Genomic DNA, 25,500 nt, shown 5'->3' on the forward strand with positions numbered 1-25,500 from the left:
GCCCAACCTTCCTTCCGAGGAGTGGCTGATGGGTTTGAACCACCAGCCTTCTGGTTAGCAGTCAAGTGCTTTAGCCACTATGCTACCAGAGCTCCTAAGCCAGATCTTTTTCATACTGGAAGATCTTTTTTATCTAGGCCTCACCTAGGCTAGATAAAAAAGATCTTCCAGTATGAAAAAGATAGAGAAGAAAACAATTGAAAGAAAGGTAGACGAAATAGCATTATCAGATTGACACAAACTGGTCTAGGGGGAAAATCTTCTACTAATCTCATTAAAGTAAAACTAGCAAATTCCCTGTTTTTCTTGCAGTGTATCATAAGAGTGTAGTATTACAGAGATCAACAGGTAATATGGCAATTACAGGATTTAGCTATTACTGGTTTTCATTAAAAAATATTTAGAAGATAGGAGATAGACAAAGAATTTATTAATATGTTGTCCAAAATGATCTCTCTAAAGCTCCACCTATCAGGCAAATGCCTGATTATTTAGAAAATAATTATGAATCAGTTTTCATATTTAAATGGCTAATTGGTCACTCACGTTTAACCGTAAATTACTTCTTATCAAGCAATCATATAAATTTCCAATCAACTTGGTAGTACTCAAGAATTCTGAACTGAACAAGGATGAGACAGAAAATCAGGAACAAAATAGAAAAGTTACATAAAGTGGGGATTTTAAATACCACCAGACTATTACATGGCTAAAAAAAAGAAGAATTAAGGAAACAACCAGAAAAGTACCAAAACAGTATAATAAAAATCAGAAGAAGAGAAGGAGAGAGGGGAAGAATAGAGAATATAAATTGTCAGGTTTGAAATCCTGCCCACAAAATAAGTTTTTATCACTATCTTTGTCACAGATTACATAAAATAAAATTAGGATCTGCATCAGAAAGTAAAAATCACATCAGATTTCCTAGTATCAATCAGGCTTAGTAGTACCAGACACTATTACTCTGCCATTCCCTGCTACTCACCCATACCCCAAGAACGGATGACAGTGAAGAGATCAGGAACCAAAACGTGGAGGTTTTTTTACCGAGCTTACCATCCTCCAGCTAGGAGCCTGGTTTACAATCAGCTGCTAACCTAAACACTGGCCATTCAAACCCATTCAGCACTTCTGCGGAAGAAGGGCCTGGCCAAAAGCTTCCATAAAGATTACAGCCAAGAAAACATTATGAAGCAATTCTACTCTGTAACACATGGGATCACCATGAGTCAGAATCGACTCAACAGCAACAGGTTTGGTACCACAATCTATACAGTGATCTTGGGCAATTCATCTTCTGAGTCTCATTTCCGTATCTAAAAACAAGTGTGCTGGGATAGACTGAATTGGCACTTTCTTCTCTTCTACAGCTACAAAATGAGAAGATATGAGTATTTCCCTAACTTCTAAATCTAATGGCCCTTGAATATATAGTGTAACTCTGTGCTTTTAATTCTAGAAATGTACTCTTTTTAGGAAGGTAGAACTGTTTAAAATTAGTATACACAAAAGCAATAGAGACTAAATATTTTAATTGTATAACAAATAAAACATCTAAAGAAGTATGCTTTAACATAAAGAGGAGGAATACTAGTTAGACAAAACTATTCATATTCCAACTTCACCCAATGTAGCTTTCAAATATTGGACAAGTTTCTTAATTTCTCTGGGCTCCAATTCCCTCATAAATAAAAGGAAAAAAATAATAGCTGATTCATTGTGAAGATTAGCAATAAAGATAAATTACAGTAGTCAACAAATGATCATTTTTGTTTTGTTACACTTACCGATTTCTCTCTTAAAAATTCAAAAGTAACTTTCTATAGACTATTATACAACGAAAGAGGGGGAGGCCTTTAACGAGATGGATTGACACGGTGGCTGCAAGGATGGGCTCAAGTATAGCAGGGATTGTGGGGCTGGTGCAGGATTGGGCAGTGTTTCGTTCTGCTGTGCATGGGGTCGCTATGAGTCGGAAACGACTCGACGGCACTTAACAACAACAACATAGACTATTAAGCCAAATTCTTTGAAGCATCCTATGTCTAAACGTACTCTAAATGGAATTTTGAGTAAAAACAGAAATTTCACCAAGAAGGTCCAAGTACAAGTACATCTCAGTTTATGTAACAGTTACTCTAAACTATAATATGGAAAAAGATTTTATTAACTAGATTTTCTACTTCTGATGTTTTCATAGGTGTCTTATTTGTCATCTGTTTACACATGGCCATGGTAGCTGATCGTTTAGGTTCCAACTCCTTGGTACCGTCCTTCTCTCCATGTAGTAAGCAAATCAGTTAACAAAATCTCAGTATTTACAACTAGATTCAGAAAATCTCATGTAAAGAGAATAAAACTTTCTTTCTCCCAATGAAATTCAGTTAATACTAAGAAGTCATTTCATGTATTTTTACTTTTGCCTGAGAAAGCACTGCTTCTAATAGAAAAACAAAGTCTTAACAATTTTATTAACTGCTCTAACAAATTAACACAGCAAATGAGCTAGTTTAGAATCTTGCTACTCAAGTGTGTTTGGAGATATCTCCTGGGACTTGTTGAGAGCACAGAATTTGAAGCTCTACCCAAGACCTATAAAATCAAATCTACATTTTAATAAGATCTTCAAGTGATTCACATGTACCTGATAGTTAGAATAGCAACGGGAAAGAGGAAAGATACTGACCAGATGAGCTCAGTTGTTGTTGTTGTTGTTGTTGTTATGTGCCGTCAAGTCAAACCTGACTCATAGCGACCCCTCCTTGGGTTTCCAAGGCAGTATCACTACGGAAGTAGGATTGCCCAACCTTCCTTCCGAGGAGTGGCTGGTGGGTTTGAACCGCCAGCCGTCTGGTTAGCAGGCAAGTGTCTTAGCCACTATGCTACCACTAGATCAGCTCAGTAGCTTTTTCAAAACTCGGTCCTTCCTCCTCAAACCTACAGAGTAGCACAAAGTCCTTCACTCCCTGGAGGTTAAAAGTAGCCATATGCAAATTTCCTAGCAAACTTTTTTCCCATCAACAGGCGCAAAGATAATTTTCAACTTAGTCTATCTTGATTACAGATAAATTTTAAAATAAAGTCCTAATAAGTTTAAAAACTTACCTAATCGCAGACACTGCCGCAAAATTCCTCCAGATGACATATTTTTTTCAGCTTCAATTTCAGTAAAGCCAAGAGAACTTGCAAAGATGAGCACATCCACAAGACTGATTAACCTCTGCAAAAATGCTACCGAGGCTTCTATCGAAAGGCCTTGAGTAGGCTCAATGTTCTCCAGCTCATGCTGAAAGAAATAAAGTTTGACATTTACATCTATATTCTAATTAAATTTCATTTTATCTGATACTTTCCCTAAATTTCTAAATTTTATAAAAAGCAAAACTTTCAAAAGTCTAATTCAGCAGTCATTTACTTGTCATTTTGTCTTTTTTTTAAAGGCATTGCAAACATCCAGCTGAAACATCATCAATCATATTCTTCACTAGCTGACTCATCTTTCAGAAACCAACATTTTTTTCAGCCCTTTCACTCCTAGAACAGATTCTAAGATCCTTTCACAGGCAATTGTAAAAAATTCTGTTGCTTTTGATTTACAGCCCCTACGATATACAGTAACCACCACATCCAACTTTAATCAATAAGGATGCATAACACTCATGTTTACATACTAGCTTTACATAGTAGTTAAATCCTTACTGTAGCCGATGTAGCAGCTGAAAGCAATGGCAGTATACCCCCACAAGCCATGACCATATTGTCCATCACTTGAGAGATGAGATGAATTGTGTTGTGTACAAAGATGACATTATCACTGCTATTCACGAAGTCCATAACTGTCTTTGTTGAATGGCTGTCCAGAGATAAATGATGGTTACTGATAAAGCTAAAGAAGGGAAATCACAGTTTGCATATGTGAGGGTAACGAAGATAAGAAGGTGCTTTTGCTTCATCTTGAAAGCTGAGGAAAGACAATGATACAACAGACATTTTGGGGTGCATACTTCCTCAGAAGTACACCATAACACTAGTTACTATCATGCCCTTCCCCCTTCAGTGCTAAGACATAAACTCTACTCATCTTACACCTCATATAAAAAGTTGAAGTAAATTAGCCTCACCTAGGAACAAAACTGAGAAGCCATGTGGCAAAAATTAAAAGGCAACTGGAGCCAAATGTGCTATTTAAAATTCCTAACATTTTCTTAGGAAATGCCATAAAATGCTTTTAAATAGAATAAGAATAGTACATAAATAAATCAAGCACTTATAAAATCATAAATTACACAATGGAGGATAATTCTGAAAAATACATTTTATGCATTGGACTCTTGTATAGTGTTATATATAAATCTCAATTATTTTTTACTATTTCTAGTAACAAACTCACTTGGTAGAGTCACCCTATGGTAAATTTCATGCTATAAAATAAGCTATAGAAAATCTTCAACTAATTTTTTTAATGAAAAATTTCTGGGTCTCAACTTTTGTAATTCAGACAGGGTTTCTTATAATGGAGAATGAAAGTTAATTCAATTAAACTCTACCCCAGAAATCACTTACAGCCTACTTTTTAATCAAATGTCTAAAATTAAGAGTAAAGTGTTAACTATATAAATTTCTTTGGAAACAAAGACTAAGGTTTATATACATTGTCTATAACAAACATATGGACAAACCTTCTCCACATTTGTATATCTGTTTCTATTGAAAATAATAGATCAGTGAGCAAACGTTGATGCATCTGAGACCACTTGAACTCAGGAATCCGAAACATGGTCGATCTGGAATCCCTCCTTTGCCCATTAGCTGCCTCTGAGGCTACACCTTGCCCTGGCTGCTCCTGTTGTCTTGACATCTAATACAGAAAATTTTAAATACTAATAAGTTCAACTTCAAATGAAAGCATTAGCAAAATAAAAAAATTCAGTGAGCTAACACACGTTTTATGATACTAAAGAATTAGAGAAAGAAAATCATCATTGAATAGTAGTAACATTAACATTTTAACACACATTTAAAGCAAAATTATCAATGCTAAACTACCACAATTCAACAGTAATTAGCTTGTCAGTATTACCACCAGCCAATGTAGTATCAAATATCAAGAAGTAGCAATGAAGAAGTTATCAGTCTTGAATATTAGCATAAAAGAAAAACAGTATCTAGATTATAAACTTGCTAAAATATAGAACAAAGAAAATACAATGAAAAACAAACAAAAAATGGAAGAAAGGAGCAATGGTAACAGTTGGATAAAGTCGACAATGACAACATGCAACCAATCATTGTTCTCCTCAGTTACGCTGAGCTACTGGTAGAGGAAAGGACTATGCCTCTACATCTCACGAAGTCACCTGCCTCTTAGAAAGTATACCAATCTCATGGAACAATTTTAACCCACACTCTGTAAACAAACTTATAAAATGGCATGTGGCTTAACAGAAAGTAGTCCTAGATTTTGCTGAAAAACTATTGTGCTAATTATTACTGGGCTGTCAAATAAAAGAGTAAAAAGAAAGTATTTACAATTTGTCTTTTATAAGTGAAAATTATACCTACCCTAAAACTTTAACATGGTAATTTATGGTTGTGGTGTGGCAAAAGAAAAAAAAAAAAAGTAAAGAAGCTTCCATTTAATAAACTGATAGAAAAAGTCAAACCTTGTGCTGTACACATGAAATTCAATCATTACATTCATTGCATTTATATAACTGCAAATAGTGTATGAACCAACTGCAAAATAAAATTAAAGTGCGCACACACACATACATGTACACTTGCAGGATTTTAACTCAATGCAAACCCACATAAAGAAAGCAATACAAAAAATTACCTCAAGTGCAGGTCGATGAGACTGAGATGCTTCCGTGTTTGTACTGGACTTCAATTCCAGTTTCTCAGTATCTGTAGCAATGCTGGAAACATCCAATTTGGCGATCCTCTGCTCAGAAGTAGCAGAAGACTCTAAACTATTATCATGACAACCATTAATTAATTTGGTTTCTCTAGCAAGGTCAGTTGTTTTCTTTTCTTCCTTCAGCATCTGACCAATGTCTGATTGTACAGTTGTTTGGGAAGGTATTTCTGGTAAGGGAGTTGATGATCCTGATGCTGTCGCAGTCAAGATGTCAGAAGCTTTAAAATCTTGAGTTTTGGTATCAGTTTGCTTTTCATTAACAGGTTCTTCTTCTGGAATTACTAATTTGGAGTCATTACTGGGCAATTCCAGTCTCTTGCTGGCTTCTGACGCAGCTACAGACAAGCTATTATTTTGGAGCTCAGTAGGTAGACTGGAGTCCTCAAGAGGACTACTTTCCACCTTCAATTCCACATAATCATCATCTTCTTCTTCCTCTACTATAGGTTTATCCAGTAATTCTGGCACCTCTGAAGCATCCTCTTCTGAAGGAGAACTTAAGGAGGCAGTTACTTCACTAATGGTCATTATACCTTTGCCAGGTGTTTTTAAAGAATCAGAGGAAACAGTCACAGCTTCTATTAACTCAGAAGATACTTCTAAATCATCTGCCTTTATTGTCTCATTTGTCAGTGTTTCTTCTAAGGTGACTTCATCCAGTACATCCTGATTTTCCTGCCCAGTTTTTCTGTCGTCATTAGATGTGTTACAAGTTTGTGGTTCAATGTTGGATGGACAGTCTACTGAATATGCTTCCTCAATACTTAATTTTTCATCATCATTTCTGATGATATTCAATGAGGCAAGAGAATCCTTTCTATCTGGTTGCTGGGATCCTTCTGAAGTATTAACATTGAGGCTAGTGTCGGGGGCTGCTTGGACTGGACTTGAAGAGCATGGCCCTCTCTCTTCACCAGCTTTTCCTTGGTGTTCCCTAAATATATTGGCAAGGTTTTCTTTGTGCATTTCAAAAGTGACCTACATAAAAAATGTAAAATCAGTTAAAAAATGCATACAAAAGAATATACATAAGAAAAAAACAATATACAGAATATAAGATATTTTCAAAGACATGATTTAGATAATGCAATAAACCTTAGTTCACTTATTTATCCTTATTTTAGTGAAATGAGAAATAAAAAGTAGACCAGTCGAGAAAAACTATTGTCAGTCTTTTTTGTGTGTGTGTGATTTGAGTGAAAATTTACAGAGCAAATACACTTTCCATACAGCAGATCACATACACTGTCTCATGACATTGACCACTATTTAGCACAATGCAACATCTCCTCTCCTACTTCCTCCCAATAGCTACTGCTTCCCTGTGACCATCCCTCCATGCACTCCTACCCGAGCCATCTCCCTGTGCCTGAGCAGCCCTTCTTTCTCTCTTGCTTGTTCTCTCCAAGGAGTGTATCTACCTCAGGTAAATGCTCAACTAGTATGCCTGTCTATTGCTTGGCTGGAAGCCACAGATGTGCGTTCAATTCCAGACCTGAAGGGCCATAGTCTCAGTGGTTCCACCAGGCTCCATCGGGCCAGCAAACCTGGTCCCCACTTTTTTTTTTCCAAATGATTTTGAGTTTTGTTCCACATTGTTACCCCTGTCTAGGATCTCCTACAAAGATCCTTTTCCAAGTGGTTGACAGTAGTAGCCGAGCACCATCTATTTCTTCTGGTCTCATAGTTGCATAGGCTGCAGATCAGATGGTGTACCAGTCACTAGGACTGATTGTTTCCATGAATTTTTGGTTTTCTTCATTCTTCTTGGCTCTGGATGAGGAGAGACCCATCGTTGCATCTAGATGGCAGCTTGCAAGCTTTTAAGATCTCAGTCGCTACTCGCCACAGTAGAAGGTAGAACAATGATTTGTGTAGTATGTTATGCCAAATGAGCTTGATGTCCTCTGCCACTATGGTCCCGAGCCCACAGGTTCAACTACTCAGTCCCTCTGGGTAGCTGGCTGTGACCAAGCAGTGACTACAACCTCGCCCCTTGTCAGCCCCATTATACACTTGGGAATTCAGATCATACACATAAAGTTATTGGACCACTGTCTGCCAACCCTATACAGCTTCTGGGTGCACTCTCCACTTCATATAGATACCTAATATTTCAGCCTGTCCACCCATCTACCCACCCATATACCCGTGTTTGCCTTCACTAAGCAAGCCGTACTGTATGTGCAAAAGGGTTCATCTTTGTTGTCTGTACTTCCCACGTACCTCTCTATATCTCAGAAAAACTATAGTCAGTCTTAATGGTAACATGTAGCATGGTATCAGGTGGCACCAAGAAGTAGTTCCTTAGCTTATATTTAAAGAAAGGAAGGAAAAGAACACACTATTTCTTTGTAAATACTTTTTTCCCTCTATAACTTGTAACAGAATACTTGTAGGAACAGTAGGGAAGTGCTATGTGCAGTAAATAATATACTGTTTCCTCAGCGGCAATGAAATCCCATTTCCCCATGATTTATCCTAGCAGAAATCAGAAATATCAGTCATGCCTCTCTTATTGTAGTTCTCTATATGCTCATTAAGCTACTAAAACTTTTCCTTATTTAGCTAAAGAACACAAATTCTTACAGCAATTTTAAAAAAAGAAAAAAACTCTTTACCAAAGGTCAGCTATAATTTTCAAATTCTGAACTGTTCACAGATGATCTAAAAGTTCCAGTTATTCAATCTATGCATCCACTCATTTAATTTACATATGAATGACTACTTTGTGTTAGGCACTGTTACCATTCCTGTATTAACTCTGTCTTTTACCCAAGTAAGTGGATAAAACTGGGAAAGAATATAAGAGAATGCTGTGATTGTTCACGTCAAAGGACTTATTTATTTACTTCTCTTTTTAACTTGCAAGGATTATCTTATAGCCACCATTATGTGATAGCCACTAATATTAGTTAGTTAGTATTTCAATGGGAAACAACCTCCCCCCAAAATTAAACCAAATAAGGTGCAACACACCAAGATATTATAAGCTAAATTATAATTAATGATAGAACTGTTCATTCCCATAACTTACACTATTTTAACTTTTTATAGCAAATTAAACATTCATTTATAAAATTTTTAAAGAATCCTAGTATGAGAAGATTGTTGTTGTTATGTGCCGTCGAGTCGGCCCCGACTCCTAGCGACCCCTCCTTGGGTTTCCGAGGCAGTATCACTATGGAAGTAGGATTGCCCAACCTTCCTTCCGAGGAGTGGCTGCTGTGAGAAGATAGTAGTAGGCAATAAATGAAAAGTTAAATTTTTATGCCTAAAGATCCAAGGACTTTTTGAATCAGAGGAGTATTCACTTAAGTAAAAGGCAAACAAAGTGTAAATAATGACAATGCATAAACTACCTTTCTCCGATATTAACTAGCCTTTACTCAGTAATTTGATATATGTACATTTCCTTTGAATATGAATTATTCAAAAAGTCCCAAATATTTATAATATAAACTAAAAAAAACAAAACCCACCAAACCCACTGCCGTCGAATCAATTCTGACTCATAGCAACCCTGTTAGGGTTTCTGAGGTGGTGAATCTTTACGGAAGTAGAATGCCCAGTCTTCCTTCCACAGAGTGGCTGGTGGGTTTGAACCACCAACTTCTGGTTAGCAGTCAAATGCCTTAGGCACTATGCCACCAAAATGTTTATTCTCAAACATCTTTAATTTTTAGCTTTATCATATCATGGCATCAATATGATAATACTGATATAGCTAAAAATACCTCGGAAGGAAGGTTGGGCAATCCTACTTCCGTAGTGATACTGCCTCGGAAACCCAAGGAGGGGTCGCTATGAGTCGGGTTTGACTCGACGGCACATAACAACAACAACAACAGCTAAAAATAAAAAAGTTTGGGAAATAAAATTTCTTAATTAGAAATTTTTGATGAACTTTCTTGACTATTTCAAGAAGAAATGTATGTGTCTCAAATTAGTGCGTAAAATGATACGGTAGCATTAACAAAATATCAATTTCTTTTATGTTCTTTGAGTTGGGTTCTTTAGGTCAATAGACTAAATTTTCATATATATTTCACAAAACACATCGACATCCATAGCAGACCTGGTATTGTGTGATGAACAACACAAAGTTTCAGCCTTCATGGAGCTTATATTCTAATACAAGAGTTAGAAAATAAACATGCAAATACATAATATAATGTAAAAGGAGATAGGAAATGAAGTGTATTTTAGTAGGGTAGTTGTGGAAGGCCTTTTTGAGGATGTTCTATTTGGAAAAAAGCACACTCGAGTCAGAGAGCAAACTAGGTATCAGGCAGAAGACTGTTGAAGGCAGAGGGAAGAACAAATGCAAAGTCCCTGGAACCAAGATTAAGCTTGATACATTCAAGGAACAACAATAAACCAGTGAACGGAGAACTGTAGAAGAGGAGCTCAGAGCTGGGAAGGGAAAGATGAAGGAGACAAGAGTTTAAAAACTCAAAGTGCAGTGGACGAATCTTAACAACTTTCACATTTACTGTATAGTGATCTAGGTGAGGTTCTGAAGTACCTTCCAATCTCCTGCCTGCAAGATACTGGTCTGGGTGCCTGGATTTTAGGAGGCAACAAGGGGAAGCAGGATGTAGTGGTGCATTCACTTTACAGCCTTCCCTTATTTTTCTAAGACTAAAAAAAAACAAAAAAACAACTCACTACTGTGGAATCCATTCGACTCCTAGCGAACCTTCCTTGGGTTTCCAAGGAGGTATCACCATGGAAGTAGACTGCCAAATGCCTTAGGCACTACACCACCAGAGCTCCCTTCTAAGACCAATGACTCTCTGTATTAAACCTCCCTGGAATTCTGCAGGAGGGTAGGATAGTATTTAAATAGCCTGAAGCAGGGGTGAGTATCTACATAATAAACTGCTTGCTTCCCAAACAGTTTTCCTGGATGGTCTTTGCTTTTAGTACACACAACTCCTAACCCTCAGTTTCAGAGACAGTCGAGGCTGTCAGTACCTAAAACTCTGAAGATTTTCTATTGTTAAAGAAGTTGGTTCTTAGCTTTTAATACACAAAGCTTATGATTCACCTTTCCCAAAACAGTTAAATTAATATAATTTAACATATCTCCTTCCTAGAGTCAAAATTTTATTGCTATTTTCTCCTCTCCTATTCTCTTCATCCTGTAGACTTACTTATTTTACAAAACTCTTCTATTGCATTTTTAGTAGGGTGTCAAGAGGAAATGAGATGTTTATGTTCAACATGCCACATCAATCCAAAAGCTTTCTTTGACATTTGGCAACTTTTCTTGTTGTTGCTGTTAGATGCCATTGAGTCGGCTTCAACTTCTAGTGACCCTACGTACAACAGAATGAAAAACCGTCCGGTTTCTAGTCTATCCTTAGTTTCTATTCATCTAGTTAATACCTACTTTACAACAACATTAAGCAAATTTCTCCCTTTTTTTATCTTAGAATAAAGCAATGTTATTTTTTATGATTCTTAGCAAAAGAAAAGTAATTAAACATAAAGCCTATTTAGAAAGAAAAATTGTCATCAAGTTGATTGCAACTCATAGCAACTCCGTAGGACAGAGCAGAACTGCCCCACTGGGTTTCCAACACTTTAATCTTTACAGAAGCCTACTGTGACATCTTTCTCCTGTGGAGCAGGTGGTGAGTTTAAACCACCAACATTCTGGTTAGCAGCCCCATGCCTTAACCACAGCACCACCAGACCTTCTTCCTGGGCTCCTTATAAAGATGTTGTTAGGTGCCATCGAGGCAGTTCCAACTCATAGCAACCCCTATGTACAACAGAATGAAACACCACCTGGTCCTGCATCATCCTCATGATCATTCCCATGCTTGAACTCGTTGTCACAGTCACTGGGTCAATCCATCTTGTTGGGAGTTTTCCCCTTTATCACTGATCCTCTGTGTCAGCAAGCATGATACACTTCTCCAGGGTTTGGTCACTTCTGACAACATGACCAAAGTACAAGAGACAAAGTTGGTCATTCTCACTTCTAAGGAGCATTCCAGCTGCACTTCCCCCAAGACTGATTTGTTTGTTCCTCTGGCAGTCCATGGTACATTCAGTATTCTTTGCCAATACCACAACTCAAATGCATCAGTTCTTCTTTGGTCTTCCTTATTCCTTCCAGCTCTATAGATATTCTTAGTATTATTCTAGGCAACATCCTATAAGTAATGACTGTAGAAAACATTATTTCCCTAAACTTAAGAGCTCTGGTAACATAGTGACTAAAAGCACTTGACTGCTAACCAGAAGGCTGGTGGTTCAAACCCACCAGCCACTCCTCGGAAGGAAGGTTGGGCAATCCTACTTCCGTAGTGATATTGCCTCGGAAACCCAAGGAGGGGTCGCTGTGAGTCGGGGCCGACTCGATGGCACGTAACAACAACAAACTTGGACAGAATCACTAACATATTTTTCTAAATAGTACAATAATTTCATGAGAATAAAAACTGAGTTAGACTATAACAAACTTGCAAATTGTTCTCCCAATGATCAAAAGCCTTCCCCCTAAAATCATATGTACTCAAATATAAAATTTCATATACACAAAATGACAAAAGAATGCTTAATGTAAGCAACAACCTCATAGAAAAAAAGAAGGCATATCCTGGGGAAAGAGGTATTATGGATACATAGTAGTCTGGGAGATTTGCTGAAGCCTATTCCCAGGGCTAGTAGCTGGAAGGCCAAGTATTTGGCCATAAACTTGGAAACAGATCCAAAGTAGGTCTCACTGCAGTCAAGCAAAACACTTAATGTTCCCTGCTTCACTGCTCTCAATGTATGCTTTTTCCACTGCTTCTGTGGTCTACCAGACCCAACCCACCCATTGGCATCAAGTCGGTTCTGACTCATAGTGACCCTACAGGACAGAGTAGAACTGACTCATCAGGTTTCCAAGGCTGTAAATCTTTAAGAAAGCAGATTCCCTCATCTTTCTCCCATGGAGAGGCTGCTGGATTTGAACCACTAAGCTTTAGGTTAGCAGTCAAATGCTTTAAGAACTGCATCACCAATCTACCAGCAATCACACTGTTGAGCCAGATGAGTAATTATCCTATGTTGTTGTTGTTATGCGCCTTCAAGTCAGACCTGACTCATAGCAACCCCTCACTGGGTTTCCGAGGCAGTATCACTACGGAAGTAGATTGCCCAACCTCCCTTCCAAGGAGTGGTTGGTGGGTTTGAACCACCAGCCTTCTGGTTAGCAGTCAAGTGCCTTAGGCACTATGCTACCAGAGCTCCTAATAGCAAAGTTATATTCATTCATTTAAAATTTATTGAGTAAATATTACAGAATAGTGAAAATTAAAAGATGGGATACCTAAAAAATGGAAGAGTTTCTATTTTAATGAAATCTAACAATGATTTAGGACAAATGAACATACAAAATACTGTTCACAGTATGTTAGAATGTTATAGATTAAAGTGTGCTCTCCACACATACACACAATATTCCTGGCACTTGTATTTATGTGAGACCTCTAGTGGCACAGTGTCTAAATCACTTCTGAGTTATAAAAAGACCAGAGCACAAACACACACACACACACACACAAACCAGAGCAAACACAGACAAAAACACACAGAGGGGAAGATGTCAGAGGAGGGTAGACACACAGAGCAGATGCATCTACAAGCCCAAGAATTCCAAGGATTGCTGGCTACTAGAAGCTGAAATAGACAAAGAAGGATATCCTCCTAGAGCCACGACCTGTATTCAGACTTTCAGCCTCCTGAACTATGAGAAAATAAATTTCTGTTCTTTAAAGACACTCATGTGTAGTATTTCTGTTACAACATCATTAAGTAACTAAGACACTGAATGATCACAGACGTGCAAAGGAATCTGAATCAACTGAATATAAATAATGAAAGACAGAACACAGGCATTAAGTGAAAACAATCATAAATGTTTAACTAAAGTAAGTGTATCTTGAACCAGCTTTCCAAAGTGCCAAGTTAGAAAGACTGACATAACTACTGAAAATGTCTGGAGAGATGTGTAAGTAAAAACTAACAGTGTGAGGTATCAGAATGCAAACAAATAATAAAATTTTAAATGAATGAAATTGAAAATCAGTCCAAGTCACAGTAAGCAGACACTCTGGATAAGTATTAGAGTAAGAATAAGTTATCATCTTGTTGTTGTTGTTGTTCTTGTTGTTGTTGTTATGTGCCATAGAGTCGGACCCGACTCATAGCAACCCCTCCTTGGGTTTCCAAGGCAGTATCACTACAGAAGTAGATTGCCCAACCTTGCTTCTGAGGAATTATCCTCATATGACAACATTAACAGGGATACTTCTAAGAGGAAGTAAGCTGCCCGCCTGGTTGTACATGGTTCACAAAGTTAAGTTATCAACAAAAACCCTGTAATCCAATTCAAAACCAAGCATGTTCCTATACTAAAGAACACTGTTTTGAAGAAAAAAGAAACCATACCTAAGAATGAAGAGATAGAAACTCATTAACTGCCTCACTAAAAGTTATAAAGGATGTTAAATAAGTACAATTTTAATAATCTTATGACTATCTTATTATTGGGAGCTCTAGTAGCCTAGTGCCTAAGGCACTTGACTGCTAACCAGAAGGCTGGCGGTTCAAACCCACCAACCGCTACTCGGATGGAATGTTGGGCAATCTACTTCCGTAGTGATACTGCCTCGGAAACCCAAGGAGGGGTCACTATGAGTCGGGTCCGACTCGACGGTACACAACAACAACATCATCTTATTTTTAAAATGGATGTCAATTATATTCTAAAATGGTATAAAATAGGGGATTTATGGTATTTTGAAACCTTAATATCAGCTCTACCTAATTAAGGCTAAACATTACAAATAACTGCCCATTTGTGAGTTATGTGGTAATAGGATATAAATTTAATAGAAAAAATAACTATAAAACATAAAGTCCTGAAAAAAGTTATTTAGATTTTTATGTGAATGATTTTTTTTAAAGGTTCCTAACATGGTGATCCACCACCATCTGTCAGTTTGTTGTACTTTGGTGGTTTGTATGTTGCAATGATGCTAGAAGCTATTCTACTGGTATTTGAAATACCAGCAGGGTCACTCATGACGGACAGATTTCAGCGGAGCTTCGAGATAAAGTCAGACAAAGAAGAATGCCCGAAGATTTAATTCCAAAAATTAGTCAATGAAAACCCTATAGACCACCACAGAACACAGACCAAAACAACACTGGGAAATTAGCAGTACAGGCTGGAAGGCACTCAAAATATTCAGTGGCCACAGCAATGGACTAGAGCATACCAACAACCATGAAGATGGCACAGGACCAGGCAACGTTTCATTCTGTTGTACACGGTGCTGCCAAGAATCAGAGCTGACTCACTCAACAGTAACTAAAACAACAAAATGCCAGTATCAACTAAATAAGAATTTTTATAATACTTTATAGCAGCCATAGTATATTGCCAATTAAACAGAACTGACTGATCCTTCCTACTGGTTTAAAAATGACTGGAGAAATCCTCTTGGATTTCCATATCCCACTCAGTGCCAGTGTTGTTGTGTGCCCTCAGGAAAACATATTTTTGCTGTCACAAATTATCTCTTACAGATTTGTTTTCATGCTGCTGCTACTGCTGCAGCTACAAAGTTTTGAAGTTACATCTTCCATGGCTATCTTAATAGTCTTTTAGCTTTTCAATTTAAAAAAAAAAAAAAGACCCTCTCATTCTAAAGGAAAAGTATAGTTCCATGCAGTAAATTTCTTGGCCATCTTCTACCTATATTCATGACCAGGAGACTAACTTTCAACTGGCCATCTGAAAAGTTAAATCAAGAGATATTATTTAAAGTAAAATTTTCAAGCAAAATAACATGGGTTTATATACATGTAACACATTGCAACTCAAGGCAATGTACACTTTCATAGAACATATTCTGAATATGCCATAGGGAGTATCTTAACACACTTTTCTTTTGTGTTATCCATAGGCAGTCAAATCATATTCTAAATATTCCTTTATCTTTCCTAAGAAAATCAAGTTGTTTACCTTCTATAAAATTTAATATGAGAAATGCTTTTAAATTTCTGAATTTGGTTCATTTTTAAATTTCCCTATAATTTACATCAATAATTGTAAGCTTAATGGCAAGTAAGCAATTATCATTATTGTTATCTTTTTTGATGCTGTTTTTCTTAAGGTATTTGTGACTTTAAAACTGGTAATTCCTAATTAATTACCACATATTGTTCTAAATTACCCAGCTAAAAGACTAGTCATTAATCTTCACAAACATTTGATAGCTAATCTATAGCTGTTTGTAATGTTTGGAAAGCACTTCTACAAACTGCTAGTTAAAAATGCTCATGAGCTAATAACTACATATCTTTTGCCATTAATTTCCACTTAACTGGCACTCGAATTTACTATTTAGAAGATAAAATGTGAACACAATACATCAACACGTTAACATTATCTTTATAATTCCTATATAAACGATTTTAACCTATAAAATATTTAGACTTTAAAAATAACGTTAAGTAGTATTTTGCAACTGGCTTTGTTTTTAAGCAAATGCATCTTTTTTCATTGTATTTTGTTTTCTTATGGAACTGTCATCTAAATATGACATGCTAACTTGCAATTCCTAGGTTACCAATCTTTCCTACAATTTATAAGAGATATACTTAAAAGTAGCAAAATCTTCCCATATATCATTGACCATAGCTCATAATGATTACCACCAAATATCAAAATATTAAAGACTAATCTAACAACTTGCAACAACAGTATAAAGTATCAGATAAAAAAGTTAAATATTTACTGAGCTATCTCATGCAAAGCACCTTGGTTACAAATCTAGACATCTAGTACAAGCCCAAGCTTCTAAATGCTGTCTTAATGTAGCCTCACTGAAGAGATACCAAAAAAGGCCTATGCTATCTCAAGAAAACAACTTGAGAATTAGTTTTGAAAACAGCATTATAAATGCAATAACAAAGAGAACAATCACATATAGAAAACAATATATACAATATATACTACACATCATTCATGCATTAAATTTCTTTAAAAAAACTAACACACAGTTCAAATTTTAAAAATTATATAATAAAAAGTTTCCTTCCTGCCACTGGGTTCCCACTTGCACAGTTGTCCTCAACAAAAAACAAGCAACCAGTTATTAATTTTTTACATCTCCTCCAAGGGTATTTTTGTGCATATACACACAAATATAAATACAAAATTTTATTTTACCAACAAACACTTACTACACAAATTGTTCCATACATGTTCTTTCTTCACTTAATATATCCTGTAGATCCTAAAAGATCTTTCCAAATTTAACCATTTAACAACATATGAACACAAATATAGTACAGGCCCTATTTTAGGTACTCAGAATAAAGTGGTGATCAAGATATAAAAATCACTGCCCTCCTGAAGCTAACTCTCTAATGGAAAAGTTAACACAATGTAATGTGGCAGGCACCATTCTAAGTGTTTGTCCATACTATCTTATTAGTCTGAAATAACTATGAGTTTGATAGTAGTGTCCCCACTTTAGAGAGGAGGAAACTGGGGCAACTGAGGCATAACAAGTTAAATAACTCCCCCACTTTCAGTCAGCTATAAGGAGAAGAGTAAGAATACAAACCTTGAAGGCTGGATTCTTACTCCACAGTGTTAATCCTTTCAACACTGTACTATCTGTTCATAGTAATAATCATCATTGTTAACACTCAGATGCTAAGTACCATTACACATGTAATGATGCACTTAATCTTCACACAACTCTATGAAACAAATAAATACTACAAAAATCTTCATTTCACAGATGAGGAAAGTGAGTCATAAAAGATAAGTATTTTGCACAAGACATTGTTCCACCTCCTACTTTGGTGAGTAGTGACTGGGATCTTAAAAGTTTGCAAGCAGCCATCTAGATGCAACGAATGGGTCTCTCATCATCCAGAGAAAAGAAGAATGAAGAAAACGTAAGATTCATGGAAACAATTAGTCCTAGTGACTGGCACACCATGTGATCCACAGCCTATACAACTATGAGACCAGAAGAACTAGATGGTGCCCGGCTACCACTGTCAACCACTTGGAGGGGGATCTATGTAGGAGATCCTGGATAGAGAGGGAGAACAATGCATAACAAAACTCGAAATAATTTGGAGGAAAAGAAAGGGGGTGGACCAGGTTTGCTGGTCTGATAGAGCCTGGTAGAACCACTGAGACTACGGCCCTAGCTGCCCTTCAGGTCTGGAATTGAACCCACACCTGTGGCTTCCAGCCAAACAAAAGACAGGCATATGAGTTGAACATTTACCTGAGGTAGAGAAACTCCTTGGAGAGAACAATCATGGGAGCAAGAAGGGCTGCTTATGCACAGGGAGACAGCTCAGGGGGCAAGAGTGCATGGAGGGATGGCCACAGGGAAGAGATAACTATCGGGAGGAAGTGGGGGGGGAGCTGTTGCATTGTGGTAAATTGTGGTCAATGTCATGAGACAAAGTATATGTGAACTGCTGTATGGAAAGTGAATTCACTCTGCAAATTTTCACCCAAATCACAATAAATAAATAAATATTTCTAACATAAACATGCTTACAAAAAAAAAAGATAAGTATTTTGTCCTGTAAGTGGTAGATACTGGTTATAAACCTATGTAGTAATAAGGAGGAAAATAAATACATAAAGAAGTTCCACACTCCTTTTCACCATAAATTACATTCTATTGGAGGGACAGGTGTGGTGCCCAAGGCATTTGACTGATAATCAGAAGTTGCCGGTTCAAACCACCACACACTCCACAGAAGGAAGATGGGGCAATTTTACTTCCATAAAAGATTTACCACCTTGGAAACCCAATGGGGGTTTCTATGAGTCAGACCTGACTCCATGGTTTTGAGTTTTATACTGAAGAATGATTGGACTGGGTTGTTTCCAGACTTTTATTATCAACAGTGCTGCAACATAGGATAAAACTGCAGATGTTTAAAGGTTCTATATATTTGCAATTTTTATAAACAATGTCAAATTGCCATCCACCAACTATGAGTGCTTGTTTCCCTCACTCTTACCAATAAATAGAATATAAATGTACCAATATGATAGGTGAAAATACAATTTCTGTACAGTTTCAACTTGCAGTCCCTTACTCTGAGGAGGCTGGAAATCTTTCACATATAAGGGACATTTTGCTTAGTCTTCTTAATTGTCTAATTACATCTGCCCATCTCTTTATGGATTATCTTTTCCTATCAATTTATAGAAGTGATTTATATATTAAGAATTTTATCTTTTTTTATAGTTTTAAACAGTTATTTAGAACGTGTCATTTGCCTTTTGACATTGTTTATGGTGTTATGTTTGGTTTTTGGCCATAGGAATTTTTGTTAGTTTCTTTTAATGTAGTAAAAACTATCAGTATTTTTTTCTCTTCAACACTTGCAGATTTTAAATCAAAGCTACAAAACTCCAAGGTCACAAAAGAATTTCCTATGTTTTCTTCTAGTACTTTTATGGTTCCATCCCTCTACCTCCACTTACATGACCCATTCGTTGCATTTATTAGTGATACAATGTTTTTTCTCTCTAGATTAATCCTCTATTGTCTAAATACCATCTACTGGGTCAGTTAAACAAATGTTGTTGTTCTTGTTGTTATGTGCTGTCAAGTCGGAGCCGACTCACAGCAAACCTTCCTTGGGTTTCTGAGGCAGTATCACTACGGAAGTAGATTGCCTAACCTTCCTTCCGAGGAGTGGCTGGTGGGTCTGAATCTCCAGCCTTCTGGTCAGCAGTCAAATGCCGTACGCAATACACCACCAGAACTCCCAGTTAAACACATACAGTATTTATATTAGTACGTAATAAAACCTGCATCTCAAATCAGCTGGGATAAAACGGACCAAAACACAGAAGGACCTACCTATGTACAGCCTGCCAAAAAGAGCAAAAAAAAAAAAAAATTTATGTAGCACTGTTGAATTTTTATATAATACATTTGAAACTATACACAAAGGGGTCAAACCAGAATCAACTAGTTGAAGCAATGGCTTATCTTCTCCAGAATATGCTATACTAATATGCCTAATAATATGCAGTCATTAAAAATTCATGTAAAAAGTGTATCACTAAAATTAAATAAGACTGTAAAATAGCAAAAGCATTATCACATTTTTGTAAGAAAATAAATATATACGTGTGTACCACTGACTCTTGAACAATGTGGGGGCTAGGGGTGCCGGCCCCAAGCAGTTGAAAATCTGTATATAACTTTTGACTCCCCAAAAACTTAACCACGAATAGCCAACTGTTGACTGGAAGTCTTACCAATAACATAAACAGTCATTTTAACACAGTTCTAACTATATAGTTAGATTTTCATACACATACACAACCCATAACTTTGTTAACTGCATGTCAAGGTGATTATTTATTATTCATTAAGTAGCAGTGGAACACCATAAAGGTCTTCATCCAAGTCGTCTTCACATTGAACAGGCTGAGGAAAGGGGCTGTCATGGTGTCTCAGGGAAGGCAGAGGCAGAAGAGGTGGAACAGGTGGAAGAGGCGGAAGGAGAGGCAGGCACATTTACTGTAACTTCATGAAAAAACACTAATTTCTGTCTGACTTTTTGGCTTTTTCATTTCTCTAAAAATGTCCCTATACCATGCCAATCCTTCTTCCACCTGTTTGCTTTAGTTTCAGTACCCATATCCTAGAAAAGTCTATGTCATAAAGAAGTCCAAAGTAGTTTTGAGTAATCAGAACCCTTCTCCTAGACTGTCTAATGTCACCCTGTCTTCTGGTGCTGCTGCCTCAACGTCTTCTTACTCATCATCTGGCACTGGTCTGCAAGCACTTATCTTGAATAAACCCACATACAAGTGGGCACGCACAGTTTAAACCTGTGTTGCTCAAGGGTCAACTGTCTGTTTACGAACAGAAGACCAGAAGTTCTTAAATTAAATGTCAGCATTAGTTATATATAGGTATTTCGATTAATGAGTAATTTTTTTGGTTTTATGTTTAGAGCTCTGGTAGTGTAGGGCCTAAGGCACTTGATTGCTAACCAGAAGGCTAGCAGTTCAAAACCACCAATCACTCCTTGGAAAGAAGATTGGGCAATCTACTTCCATAGAGATACAGCCTCAGAAACCCAAGGAGGGGTCGTTATGAGTGAAGACTGACTCAAAGGCAGTGAGTTTGGTTTTTTAGTTTTTGATTTATGTCTGTATGCATTTATTCTGGGTCCCAAATTTCTGGATATAAACACATATTCTTTTTTTAAAAAAAGTAATACTATTTGATTAAAAGATTTTTAAATCAAAGAACAGTAATTAAGTATAAAATAAAAATGAGACTAAAAATTCATAAAATACAAAAATTTTTAACTCTTAAAATTTCTTTAAAAAATATGTAGCTTTTATTTTTAATGTTACCAGATAGCTACCCAACATACACACGTGTGTGTGTGTGTATATATGCGTGTGTGTGTGCGTGTACATATATGTGTATATACATGTTTGTGTGTATGTACATATGTGGCTATAATAAGAACTATTTTGTATCTTGGGATTTGAAAAAAAGAAAACATTAAGGAATTGTAAAAAAACTGATTTCCACACACTTTTTACTCAAATTAAACTGTACTTGTTCTTATATAAAATGACTGAAATTTATGTTTAAGCCATTTTATCAAATTACTACCATTAAGTAAAATCTTTAAGATTTTAGATAATCTAAAATAATTAAACACTTTACCCAATTTTGTCACTTGGGAGTAAAATCTATTTTTTTTTTCAGGGATTGTAAATGATATTATAGGTGCCTCAGTGTTTTATTTCTACTACTACAAATCACTACAAACTTACTGGCTTAAAACAATGAACTCATATTACATACGGACTTCAGGTATAAATAGTTTTATGAGTCAGTGACCCATTGTATCTTATGACGATATTGATCAGACAAAATATAATCTAGGTTTTAATTTTATTTATTTAGAGAAAGGTTATTTTAGGACAGTTCCCATACCCAGAACTTTGTTTTTAATTTTTATTGTGATTTGGGTAAAAGTTTAAAGAGTAAATTCATAGCCCATACAGCAGTTTATACACATCTTATTTCATGGCATTGACTGCAAGCTCCACAATGTAACACCTCTCTTCCCATTTCCTTCCTGTAGTTTCCTCTTCCACATGTCCTTCCTTCCAATGCATTCCTGTCCCCTGAGCTATCTCCCTGTGCAAATGGTGCCCTTCTGTTCTCCCATAATTTATCGTTCTAAGGAGTATACCTGGTGTAAATGTTCACCCTACATGCCTGCCTACTATTTGGCTGGAATCATACTCAAAACATTGAAAATGCTTAATTTAAATTTTAAATAAATAAAAAGTTGTTGTTGTTGTTTGCCGTCGAGTCGCCCCCAACTCATAGAGACCCCTCCTTGGGTTTCCGAGGCACTATCACTACAGAAGTAGGATTGTCCAACCTTCCTTCCGAGGAGTGGCTGGCGGGTTTGAACCGCCAGCCTTCTGGTTAACAGTCAAGTGCCTTAGACACTATGCTACCGGAGCTCCTAATTAAAAAGTAGAAGTATACTATTAGCACATCAAACGAAAACAAGATTATATTAATTATCAAGATAAAGTATACTTAAAACAAAAAAAGGTAAGAAAAGGAAAAGATAAATGAAAACCCAGATCACAGAACTGATAATAAAATTTTGTTTTACTGAGGTTACTCTTAACAGGTATGCATCTGCAACCCTGAGACCAAAGTAACTAACACAGTGCAGTTATACTAGAAGAGCCTATTTCTGCTTGTAAAACCTAGTTCAGCTGTTGGAGGAGAGGGATACAGTGACAAACAGCTTCCCTGCTACAAAGGTGGCAGGATATCTATCAAACTGGACAATAAAATTGCAATTGAGTTTCTTTGGCTTTTTATAGCAGCTGCATATATCCTGATGTAACTCCCCAAAAGCGATCCAATTCTGCAACATTAGTTCTTTATATATCAGTTCTTTATCAAGAACCATGTTATAAATATGTGATACTGAAATTTTAAACTGCAACATAAAGGAAAATATGACCATCATTTCATTACCATATGCATGAAAGTATTTTCAAAAACTTTAAAAAGAGTATTTTGAGACAAAAAATTCCATTCCGGTTATTCTGTAGAATTTTTAACGATACACTACAAACTGTTCACCTACTTACTGAAGCATTTCAGTTCCATCATAAACTTTATTACATATTGATTTAAAAAGCCTCAGAGCATAAGTTGTCCACTTTTATTTTTTAAATATATGTCAAGATTTAAAATTACAAAATATGAACATGACAGCATTCAAATAAATTACTTCACATAAAGCTTATGAAAAAGAAAAGCTTTTTAATCAACAAAGTACACAAAGAAATAAAAAAAAAACTAAAAGCCATGTACAAAACATTAAAATCAAAAGTGAAAACCACAAGAAATTGTCACTTTCAATTTTTCTTCTCCTCACAAAGTTTCAGAATTTTTTTTTTTAAATATACTTTAACAACAAAATGCAATAGGGCTAGTTTTATTCTGGTAAAAAGTTCCACAGTTAATTTAGTCAAAATTTATTCCATTTTAGAAATAAAATCCTCAATCTCACACAAACTCAGTAAGTCAAACACTGGCTCTTAGCCAAAATTAGGCACAAGAGACCTCTCCTTAAATCAACTATTTTCTTTGCAAAGATTTTAAGATCTGTTTAAAGCCATAAGTCACTAGAATAAAGGAAAATATAAACTAACCACTCCTCGGAAGGAAGGTTGGGCAATCCTACTTCCGTAGTGATACTGCCTCGGAAACCCAAGGAGGGGTCACTATGAGTCGGGGCCGACTCGACGGCACATAACAACAACAACAACAACAACAAACAAAACTAGATGTATATATAAAACGTAAAGCCTACAGAGGGTTTGCTGTGAATAAACTGAGTCTAAAAATTACTGATTGGATAGTAGTTTATATTTCTTTCTTTAACATTCTCCACACTATAACATATGCTCCTAAAAAGAGAAAATTGTTTTTCTTTTCAAATGGAAAAAAAAAAACAAAAGTATTAAGGAGTCTATAACTATGGGTCCATATTTAATTAGAATTCCCCTATCTCCATAATCCTTTCTAATGAATATATTATATTGTATAGGTATTCCGCAAGTTACAAACAGCCAACTTACAAACAATTCCTACTTACCCTTTAATGTTACATGAATTTGCTCTCACTTTGAAATGACTGAACCAACTCCTACTGGCAACAAATTCTTCATCACAAGCACTTTCACTTGCTTCACATGCAGCTTTTAAATCATGGAATAGGCTTTGAGAGCTTTCTTGCACTAAAATAAGGCTAAAGAACCATACGCACCTGTTATGATTCACCTACAAACTGCACTTAGAATGAGGAACAGATCACATTCATAATTCAAAAAACCAAACCAAATTCACTGCCGTCAAGTCAGATCCGACTCATAGTGACCCCTCCTTGGATTTTCAAGGCAGTACCACTAAGGAAGTAGATTGCCCAACCTTTCTTCCAAGGAGTGGCTGGTGGGTTTGAACTGCCAGCCTTCTGGTTAGCAGTCAAATGCATTAGGCACTATGCCACCAGAGCTCCCAGAATAAAGGTAGGTAGGAAGGGAGAATTTCATGAAAGCTAGCATAATAACTGGCGGTTCCAACCCACCAGCCACTCCTCGGAAGGAAGATGGGGCAATCTACTTCCGTAGTGATACTGCCTCAGAAACCCAAGGAGGGGTCGTTATGAGTCGGGTCCGATGCAACAGCACATAACAACAACACCACCAGCATAATAATAATAATCCTGTAAAGAGCACTAAGTCATGCAAAATTAAATGTGCATAAGAACCACCTAAGAGCTAATTTTTAAATCTTTTAAAATATAGATTTCTGGGAACCTCCTCAAAAAATTCAGAGATTGGGGAAATACCCAGAAATCCGCATTATAATGCACATCCCAAGTCACAAGATCATACTATGAGTGATCTGGGCATAAATGCCAAAAAGACAGCTTCTCCAACACCATCCCAGACCACGGTAAGAGAAAACTAAGGGGTTAAGGCACTCACAGGATGGTATGGTGCCACGTCACATTTGAACCAAGCAGCCCTAAACAATGACAGTATAGTTCCCCCTATGCACTTCTACAACAATTATTTCATATGCAATTGCCAAGCTACACACTATGCACAGTTCTAAGGCAGATATTAACAAGTATAAAACCACTCACCCTTGCTGATGAGAGCTTATATTTTAACAGCCAAGACAACAAACAAGAGAAAAACTAACTTCTAGCCAATAGTATAATATGAGAGCAAGTACAGGTGATTAAAAGAAAGGCAACATTTGCTGTATTAACTTCCTTATTTATTTGCTATATTAACTGTATTTTATAAAACCAAAAAAAAAAAAAAAACTCACTGCCATCAAGTCGGATATGACTCATAGTGACCCCTCCTTGGGTTTCCGAGGCGGTGTCACTACAGAAGTAGGTTGCCCAATCTTCCTTCC

At 36.5% G+C, this 25,500-nt stretch overlaps 1 protein-coding gene across 1 annotated transcript in view; it reads right to left on the reverse strand.

Moving 5' to 3' along the window:
• Positions 1 to 25,500, reverse strand: part of LRBA (LPS responsive beige-like anchor protein) — a 1,065,192-nt gene that overhangs the window by 789,809 nt on the left and 249,883 nt on the right. Inside the window, 4 exon segments of the mRNA XM_042782393.1 lie at positions 3,106 to 3,286; positions 3,700 to 3,853; positions 4,680 to 4,858; positions 5,837 to 6,898. Coding sequence (XP_042638327.1) covers positions 3,106 to 3,286; positions 3,700 to 3,853; positions 4,680 to 4,858; positions 5,837 to 6,898 — 1,576 coding nt within the window.

Source organism: Orycteropus afer, unplaced genomic scaffold (genome assembly GCF_000298275.1).
Source record: "Orycteropus afer afer isolate SDZICR_OR568_19922 unplaced genomic scaffold, OryAfe1.0 scaffold00297, whole genome shotgun sequence".
NCBI lineage: Eukaryota > Metazoa > Chordata > Mammalia > Tubulidentata > Orycteropodidae > Orycteropus > Orycteropus afer.